At 36.4% G+C, this 9,186-nt stretch overlaps 3 protein-coding genes across 3 annotated transcripts; 2 read left to right on the top strand and 1 right to left on the bottom strand.

Annotated features, from left to right (window-relative positions):
• The first annotated feature begins 1,879 nt into the window (after positions 1-1,879).
• LOC145783322 (elongation factor 1-gamma-like) lies at positions 1,880-3,979 on the top strand. Its single transcript, XM_082595169.1, has one exon. The coding sequence runs from the start codon at positions 1,985-1,987 to the stop codon at positions 3,227-3,229; it is 1,245 nt and encodes a 414-aa protein (XP_082451295.1). The 5' UTR covers positions 1,880-1,984; the 3' UTR covers positions 3,230-3,979.
• A 1-nt stretch (position 3,980) lies between these two features.
• LOC145783323 (steroid receptor RNA activator 1-like) lies at positions 3,981-6,412 on the top strand. Its single transcript, XM_082595170.1, has 3 exons — positions 3,981-4,442; positions 4,972-5,151; positions 5,588-6,412. The coding sequence occupies exons 1-3, from the start codon at positions 4,014-4,016 to the stop codon at positions 5,651-5,653; spliced, it is 675 nt and encodes a 224-aa protein (XP_082451296.1). The 5' UTR covers positions 3,981-4,013; the 3' UTR covers positions 5,654-6,412.
• Positions 6,413-7,144: 732 nt separating this feature from the next.
• Positions 7,145-7,564, bottom strand: LOC145782853 (uncharacterized). The gene has a single exon (XM_082594618.1). It carries the CDS (start codon positions 7,562-7,564, stop codon positions 7,145-7,147), a length of 420 nt encoding a protein of 139 aa, XP_082450744.1.
• Positions 7,565-9,186: the final 1,622 nt, after the last annotated feature.

Below are 9,186 nucleotides of genomic sequence, written 5' to 3'. Positions count from 1 at the left end.
GACTTCAACAACTGGTTTGACTCTCGGGGTGTGCGTTTGAGCAACGCATTTCAGGACTGCTCTCCATTCAGCGGCACCTAATGAATGGAATAATTTCTCGGCAACAAGACTTCAACAATCGGAAAACTTCACTCTGCCAATCTCGGTACCCGGCCCTGCGTCAAGTGCCTCTACAAGTATGCGAACAAGTACCAGGAATAACCTATCAAGGCTTTGTCAGTCCGAGGATAAAGATTCAAAACCAAACCAATCAAAACCAAACCAAACGCTATAAGTGATCATTTTAGCATTGTTGCAAGTTTAATTCTGTTTACTTGTGGTATCGTTATTTGTATTTTGGCCTCCAAGCACGCAGATTTGGCCGCCGAGAAGGAGCTCTCGGTAGGCCACGATGGCTGCCGAAAAAAAACACGAGTTTTAAGGCCTGGGTCTAGTAGGGCCTATCATATGGCGACAAAACTATGCGAATAAGGTAAGTAGGCTAGAATCAGAAGGTAGCAGATGGTTACAGAAATTTTGGGACTTAAAATTGCATTAAATTTTTTTTTTAAATTCCTGAAATGTCCGGCGGGCGTGGCCCGCCCGCCCGGGACTCGGCGTCGGTGGCCTAGGCTACAACTAAAATGAGCGATTGTTTGATCAAAACAACAACCAAAAACGTTCAAAAACTGTGCTTCACCACAATAAAGTCAGCTCGTGAAGTGCTTTGTTTTCCACCTCACGCTTCATTGGTTTGCTGCGGGAAAGGTCTGTTCACGAAATTATTGCCCAGCTATTTGTTCCCGTATTGTTACATAGGTTGTGACGCAATCGTAACGTCATCATCGAGATGCACTGTCACGCTTGAGCGACAATCTCTCATTATTATTTTTCTTTATTTACTAACTTGTGTTTTCGCTAAAAGGTGATTCGGCCTTTTACCATGTGCGAATCTATCGGACAAACATGCCGTATTAGAGTGTGCAGTGACTATTCCACATCACAATTGAACCCATTTCTTGTTGACAATAAATAATCATCACTCAACAGTTCAACACATGTGGAATTTGAGTCAAAAGTTATGAAGAAGACAGGTTGGGTAGCAGTTAATACCTAACTGCTATCAGGAAGAAAGAACGAGGTTTATTATTCAAAGCCAAACTGAGCTACGAGCAAATCAACTGCTAACCAACTGAGATAATTTTATTTGTTTGGCTAAGCCAACTTGCTTTAGCTAAGCCAAACAAATAAAATTATCTCAGTTGGTTAGCAGTTGATTTGCTCGTAGCTCAGTTCGTGAGCGAAGAAGCTTCAAGATCAAGCTGCACTAGTTCGACTTTCGGGGTGTACGCTTGAGAAACGTATGTTGAAGACTGCACTCCATTCAGCCGCATCTAATAGGCTAAATGAAATAATTCCCAAGTAACAACACTTTAATAATTGGAAACTTCGCACTGCCAATCTCAGTAACCGGCCCCGCGTCAAAAGCCTCTACAACTGTGTGAAACCACATGGAATTACCTATCAAAGCTTTGTATGGTCAGTCCGAGGAAAAAAATTCAAAAACCAAACCAAGTGAAAACAAGAAGAATGGCATCAGGAGAATTTTTTAGTATAGGTCTACCGTTGTTAAATTATTTATGAACACACACTTTATGATAAAACAGCCAATTTTGTTTTTAATCTTCTTTTCTAATCTGTCACTGTAAAGTACTTATCTAGAGAAAGACCACCTCGTTGTTAACACAAACTTATAAAAGCACATAAAATACAAACTTGTGATCACTACTTAATAAACACAAACGTATTGGCTCATTTAAAGATTAAATTAATGTTTCAAGAATTGGAAACTCTAAATACCATTTTTTGAGCATGCGATTACGTAGTCATGATCTGTTAGCTTCCTTTCTCAAATTTTCTGTGTAGAGTTGGTTGTTCTGCTGTGTACACGTGTCGAGCAGCTGTATTTTTGCTATTGTCAGCAAACTAACAAGGAAATTTAGTCATGTCTGGAAAGTTGTACACTTACCCCAAAAATTTCAGAGCTCAAAAAATAGAAATTGCTGCTCAGTACAGTGGATATCAGCTGGAAGTAGCAGAATTTGTGGCTGGAGAAACAAACAAGTCACCAGAATTCTTGAAAAAATTTCCCCTTGGAAAGGTTCCGGCATTTGAAGAAAATGAATTTCGTCTTTTTGAAACAAATGCTATTGCCTACTATGTGGGTAGTGACATCACTCGTGGTGGGAATGATGAAGCTCAAGTGATACAATGGCTCGGTTTTGCTGACAATGATCTTCTTCCAGCTGCTTGCACATGGGTATATCCAACTCTTGGAATAATGCAATATAACAAGCAAGCAACAGAAAAAGCAAAATTGGAAGTAAAAGCTGCTCTTCAACTTTTAAACGACCATCTTTTGACCAGGACTTTTCTTGTTGGTGAACGAGTTACACAGGCTGACATTTCAGTTGCATGTACTTTACTGATGTTGTACCAGAATGTGCTAGAACCAAGTTTTAGAGCCCCATTTGGAAATACCAATCGTTGGCTTACTACCTTAGTTAATCAGCCACAGTTTAAAGCTATTTTGGGAAATGTGCAATTCTGCACTAAAATGGCACAATTTGATGCTAAAAAATACAATGAAATTTCCGGTAAAGGAGCAAAGAAAGAAGGAAAAAAAGATGGGAAGAAAGAAGCTGCTCCTAAAAAAAAGGAAGAGAAAAAGTCTGATGCAAAGGAAGCTGGTGACCAACCACCCCCAGCAAAGAAAGATCCATGGAGCGATTGCCCAAAACCAACCATGGATCTTGAATCGTGGAAGCGATGTTATTCCAACAGTGAAAATGATGTTGCATGGAAATATTTTATGGAAAACTTTAAAAGTGAGGACTATTCCATGTGGCATATGAAGTACAAGTATAATCATGAGCTTAAGATGACATTCATGGCTTCAAATCTTATTCGTGGTATGTATCAACGACTTGAAAAAATGAAAAAAAATTCTTTTGCTTCCTGCCTGGTATTTGGTGAAGATAATAATCTTGAAATAGAGGGAGTTTGGTTTTGGCTTGGACAAGAGCTTGCGTTTACATTGTCTACTGATTGGCAGGTAGATTATGAGCAATATGAATGGAAAAAGCTCGACTTTAAAGATGAAAGTGTGCAAAAACTGGTGCAAGATTTTTGGAGCTGTGAAGGCGATTTTAATGGTCGAACTGTAGCTGATGTAAAAACTTTCAAATAAAGCTTGTTGTCAAAACATATATTTTAAACAAGGCGCAATAGAAATGCAATGCATGATATTATTAGTGGTTCATCTATACATTGTTGCTTTCTAGGTAAACATAAATACACTATTTTAGTCAGAACTTAATTTCAGCTGAAAGTTTTTTTTATTCCGAAAAGTTTGTTGAGCTTGTTACTATTAAAACTAACTAACCCTTCAAAGTTGTACATTTGGGGCAGATATTACTTTTTACTGGTCTGGTAATCCAATTTTTTGTCCATCTCAAAAACTCTTGAAGTATTCATTATGTTTCAGTTGAGTTCCTCAAGTATTTCAATAAACTGCGGTGTGTTGTATTTAATTTAATATGTTTCACTTTAAAATATTGCTAAGAAAGTACGATGACGACATTGTTATAATAATTTATTTAACACCAGTTAAGTGCAAAATAGCGTCAATAAAAAGTCTCGATAATTAGGAATTTTCAGCCAACTATTACAGTTCTTTCTGGCTGTGCTTTGTTTGAGATCAAACCTTTTGCATAAAATGGTGTTCCTTGATTTAGGATTATAATATTAGACTTGTTATAGTCCATTGTTTTTCTATTGTGACTGCTTATTAAAACAGTGCATTCATTGGTTTCCAGATGATTGAATGTGTATTGCTTTTGACTTGATATTTGTTGACTGAAAAAAGCATCATTGTATGTGATTTAACATTATAAAGTACCGTGCGTTCATTATCATAACTGTGTCCTTGTTGTGCAGAGAGGTAGGGTATCATAGAACTTTGTTAAAATATTATGCAGTCCGGTGGACCCGGGTGGAATGACCCACCTAAACTGACACATAAAGTTCATTCTGAAACAAAGACAAGAAAAAACCTTTTGAACAAGAGAGTTGCTTACCTAGACCAAACTGGGACTGATTGTGGTGGGAAAATGAAAAACTTTACGTCTGACATGCCTCCACCCACCTCACAACTTCTTTCTGAAGTAAATTTATCAGCAACATCCAGTCCTCTCGAAAAGTCTCTTGCACCACCACTAAACATTTTTGTTCCTGGGAGAATGGATGATCAAATTTTACCACCAAAAAGTGAAACTTCTGCAGAAAAGACGTTTACTGACACTGTGTCCCAAGAAGCTGCACTTCCAATGCCTAAAGTTAATTCTAAAACTGATATTTATCACACATTGAAAAAATTAACAGACAGGTGCAAAGACTCAAAGGTATTTAGAAACTGCTAAATTATCATGACACTAAATGTAATATTTTTCTCCAACATCATCATCAACCTGTCACACCACTGCTGGTAGATGACCCCCACATTTGTTTCCACATCACTCTGTCTTTAGCTGTTCTAATCCAGTTGATACCAATCTTTTCTTTGGTCTCCATCCAATTCTTTTTGCATATCTTTGTGTTCATTCTGTGGTTATTGTTGCTCATCTATTGTCTGTCACATGTCCTGTTCATTGCTACTTTTGATCTGTTGTTATTAATATTTGATATTTATGTGTTTTGTTTCTGATTTATAGCATACTTGACTCAATATGACAGTTCTAGCACCCTACTCCTCGTGTTGTCAAATGGTATTTGGTCAACAATCTTTCGTGTTATTTTTTTCTTTCTGGTTGAATTGTAAGTGTAATGCTACAATAATGATGGACATTGGACAGTATATGTATATGTAGCATAATCTTCAAAGTGAGTGTTCACACAATGGCCATTTCTGTATTGTACTTTATTATTATACAGAATACTGTCACCACTGATATCAACAAAAAGCTTGAAGTTTTGAAAGCGAAGTTGGATGATGGCTCATTATCACCTGAAGTCGTGACCAAGACGAAGCAAATGACAGGATTTCTTTTGAATCAACATTATGATAAAGCTTGGGACATCCATGTTTCGCTTATGTTTGATCATATATCGGAGGTAAGTGTCTTCTACAGTAGTAAACTATTAAGATTTAGTGAATAAAAAAAATAATAACAGTAACAGATCTCTAATTAATATTTAATCTATTTATATTTGCATTTTTAATGCATTGCAAGTGTGAAGTTCACATGTTAAAATGCAAAGCATAAATTAATTTAATTTTTATTTTAAACTTTTTACTGATTTGTTTCTATAGTTACGATAGAACAAACTTTTTTGCATAAAAGTGCCACCAATGTTAGACAAGCTTATATGTGTAAAATATATTCCCACTTGTCCACAATTGCACATTTGATCATTTATCATATTGCCTTGAAAGAATAGCTTAAAGGGAAGATGCAATTAATGTCTGCAAAGTTTGATTTCCATTTGTGCTTTAAAATTGAGAATACATATGCGTGTGATTTTTACCATATAAGTTTATGCATTTCAGGTCAGGTTATGGATGGTTGGAGTGAAAAGGCTGATCACTGAGCTGAGGAAGTTGGACTCTGTCTAAACAATGACTACCTTTGCATAAACTATGCATGTTTATTGTTGCACTGTAGCACTTTTTTATTTCAAGATTTTTTTCACCTCTGTAACTTTAAATAGTGCTCTCATATTTGAGTACCGATAATAAGAGTTTATTGATTGTGGTGATTTCATCTCCAGATTATCGATTAGGGAGGGGCACGAAATTGCAAAATCAACAATTCAATAATGAGCACACCTGAACTTTATGCTATGGGTCAATGTTGAAGCATTACCAAATTTTTTTATATTTTGGTTGAAAAAAATCCCCGGATAATCAGATATCAAAAATGGGGGGGGGGGGGCAAATGGTTTTTCAGAGATAATTCCAAAACCACTTGTCAGAAGTGCTTGCAATTGGTTTTAAAAGATGCAGAATAACAGTCTGAGAAGTTTGGTACGGTACCTTACTTTTTAATCTAACAGAACATAAACATGGTATATTTCTTTAAAAAGTGAGATTTTTCCTTTTTCTCGCCCCTGAAAAACGTTAATTTTGCATATTCTCAGAATTTTGAATAAATATTCATTTGCATAATTCCACGACTTGTGATCAAAATTTGGGGAAATAAGGTGAGTCAAACAATCAATATATTGCTCAAACACTGTTCCATCTGTTGTCGTTGCATTCACTAGGAAAGCTGAATATATTTTTTGAGGACCGAACGTACTCTCAATGTCACTGATGACTTGCAAAAGTTTCCTGTTGAACATAAGGCAAGGATGTGTGTGACAAAGGAGATGTTGAGGAATATGGTCAACACCAAGATCTATAGCAACCATTTCATCCACATGAAGATTATGTGTAGCTGAATCTGTCATCTGAAATGTAATTTTCTTGAAAATTTCTTCAACTGCAACTACACTCACAGTGGATAAAATAGCAAGGATGGTCTGCTTTAATAAGGCCAAGCTTTCTCTGCATTCACTGCTCACAGGTAAAGCTGGGAGCTTTCTATAAGTACCACTAATGGTGATACCTTGAACACAATATCCTCCAGTTCCCCGGACCTTAGATTCATCAGTGTGATAGGTTACCACAGCATCACCGCTATCCATAATCTCCTCTACCAAGCAACCTAAAGACAAAGCATGTATGGCACCTCCAGCTCTTCGAATGCTTCTGTGGTGGGGAGCGGTATCAAGGTCAATCAGCTCTTCATTTTCATTATGATATTTCCAGTTTTTCCGCCCAAACATCATGCGACCAGTTTCAATCACTGCAGCTGTTGCTTGCATTTTGGAGCAATGGTACTTACTAATCAACACATCAACTGTTCTGTAAAAAGTTGGCCTTACAATGTTCGAGCTCTCTGTAATATGTCTGTATTCTTTCGGAATGCTATCGCTTGTAGATTCATCAGTAATAATGTGACTATAGCGCCATTTCTTGCTTTTAGATTGTTCCATTTCTGGAGAATAATCATCATGGTCATCAGTTTCCATTGCAACTTCAACATCTTGTGCATCAATAGCTTCAACAGCACTTGCTACAGCCAACTCTTCTTCTCTCCTTTTGCTGCATCTTCTTGAATGTACGTTCTTGAGCAGTTTTCCTCTCCATGCATTTTTGCCATCTTCTGTCTATTGCTTCTTCACAGTATTGCTTGCGAACTGTTCTCATGTCATCCAGAAACTTCCACTCCATTTCTCCCATCTTTACTCCATACATTTGTTCCAAAGCCACTCTTCGTTCTTTATCTTCACAAAATATATCACATAACTTGGTCATGGATGCATTGAAGTCAGTGAAGATGGACTTCTTTGCTGGTTGCATATAAAATTTTTGCTTTGATATTTTCAGGGTATCTTTGAACAAACTATAAAGACTAATAACACGCTTCTTGACTGTCTTCAAACTCACAGTGTATACGTTGCAATACATCCAGTGATCCATAGATTACATGCCATGATATGACATGCCTCATCTACACAGGCCCGGTGCTAGGAACCGCGGGGCCCAATTAGAAATGTAATGACGGGGCCCCTACTCTTCATAGCAAAATTTATGGGTGTTTATATATCATAAAATACATACCAGTACATACAAACTACAAAGATAGACATTTATTACTTGCTATAAAACAAATTAAAGGTAATGTGGATGTTTATTTACGATATGTTGTTTTACTTTTAATAGCAAAAAAGGAAAATTAGGCAATTAACCTTTAGTTTTTCAGAAAAAAACTTTTCTTGCCTTTTCATTAGCAAAGTCATTCAAAATAACTTCAAAGTCAATGGCTTTAGCAATCTCGCATTCTATAGAAAGCATTGACAAACTGTTAAGTCTTTCTTGCACGATTGTAGATCTCAAGTAGGCTACGTTTTAATTAGTTTCAGCTTTGAAAAGCTTCTTTCCCCTGATGCAACAGTTCCCCTGATGCAAACTTTGATTTAGTTACGATGCATAACAAATTGATGTTATGAGAAAGAATATTATTTCAATTTTTATTTTACGTTTCAGTAGTATTTTAAACCTCGTAATACAGAAAGACCCCCGCTGGCGCGGGGCCCAATTTGATCTAATCGGCCTAAAACCAGCCCTGCATCTACAGTTCTTAGAGCTTTTCCAGCACGGTGATCACGCAGCAAATATATCATACACTGAACAATATCTTTTTTGGATGGCAAAATTCCTTTTTTCAACTCTTCTGCTTCAGTGTACGTTTCCTCTGCAACTACTCTTTGGGTTTTTGATCTTGTGGTGTATACCCCACTAACAGATGCCATCTAATTTGGCTAATTACAACAACTATATGTTTTAAAAGTTTTGCTTACAATATAACTCTGAAACATACCAACAGAGCACATTAAAAGGTACACTGGTACAATATACTCACATTCATTGAAAAAGCATTTACATTTTTGGGTCTTATATTAGTTTTCTCACTCCTAATATAGCTCATGGAGTATAGTTTAAATAATTTTTTTATTAAAGCACTTCAATACTTAATCATTAACAAGTATATGTAATATTAAAGTGCATTTTCTCATGAAAATATTTAAAATCTTTCTTTTCTGGAGGGAAAGTAGTAAAAATTGTCATATATTTTATGATTTTAGAATATGTTCTTTGGTTGGAGCTCCAAAAGTGGTCCTTAATTACTCACCCAGTTTTTCTGCATCTTTTGAGACCAATTTGAACAGTTTCTGACAAGTGGTTGTTCAATCATCTCTAAAAACCACATTTTTGCCAGCGCGACCCCCCCCCCCGGATTTTTTAAAATCTCATTATCCGGGGAGTTTTTCAAACCAATTTCAATTTTTTTTTCTCAGTGCTTTAAGTATGTCTCATAGCATAAAATTAAGGTGTACTCATACCAAAGTTAATTTTAAGCCCCCCCTCCCCTAATCTTATGGTGGCTTAAAGTCGCTCCACTCAAACAGGCTGGGTTATCAAAGTTGACAACATAATGTCACTGCTCCAACGATTATCTTTATCACCATAACTCCTCCCCAAGTACAAAATAATTTGAACAACCACATTAATTTGTAAAACTCTGCATTTACAATTAAAAT

This window comes from Aplidium turbinatum, chromosome 14, assembly GCF_918807975.1.
Source record: "Aplidium turbinatum chromosome 14, kaAplTurb1.1, whole genome shotgun sequence".
Classification (NCBI taxonomy): domain Eukaryota; kingdom Metazoa; phylum Chordata; class Ascidiacea; order Aplousobranchia; family Polyclinidae; genus Aplidium; species Aplidium turbinatum.
The sequence above is the reverse complement of the archived record's forward strand: the minus strand, read 5'-3'. Positions and strand labels throughout refer to the sequence as shown.

Excerpts from the sequence above, each read along its gene's own strand:
- LOC145783323 (XM_082595170.1), top strand. The coding sequence starts at position 4,014 with ATGCAGTCCGGTGGACCCGGGTGGAATGACCCACCTAAACTGACACAT. Across the intron at positions 4,443-4,971 it reads ACAGGTGCAAAGACTCAAAG|AATACTGTCACCACTGATAT; the intron begins GTATTTAGAAAC and ends ATTATTATACAG. Across the intron at positions 5,152-5,587 it reads TGTTTGATCATATATCGGAG|GTCAGGTTATGGATGGTTGG; the intron begins GTAAGTGTCTTC and ends TATGCATTTCAG.
- LOC145782853 (XM_082594618.1), bottom strand. The coding sequence starts at position 7,564 with ATGGATCACTGGATGTATTGCAACGTATACACTGTGAGTTTGAAGACA.
- LOC145783322 (XM_082595169.1), top strand. The coding sequence starts at position 1,985 with ATGTCTGGAAAGTTGTACACTTACCCCAAAAATTTCAGAGCTCAAAAA.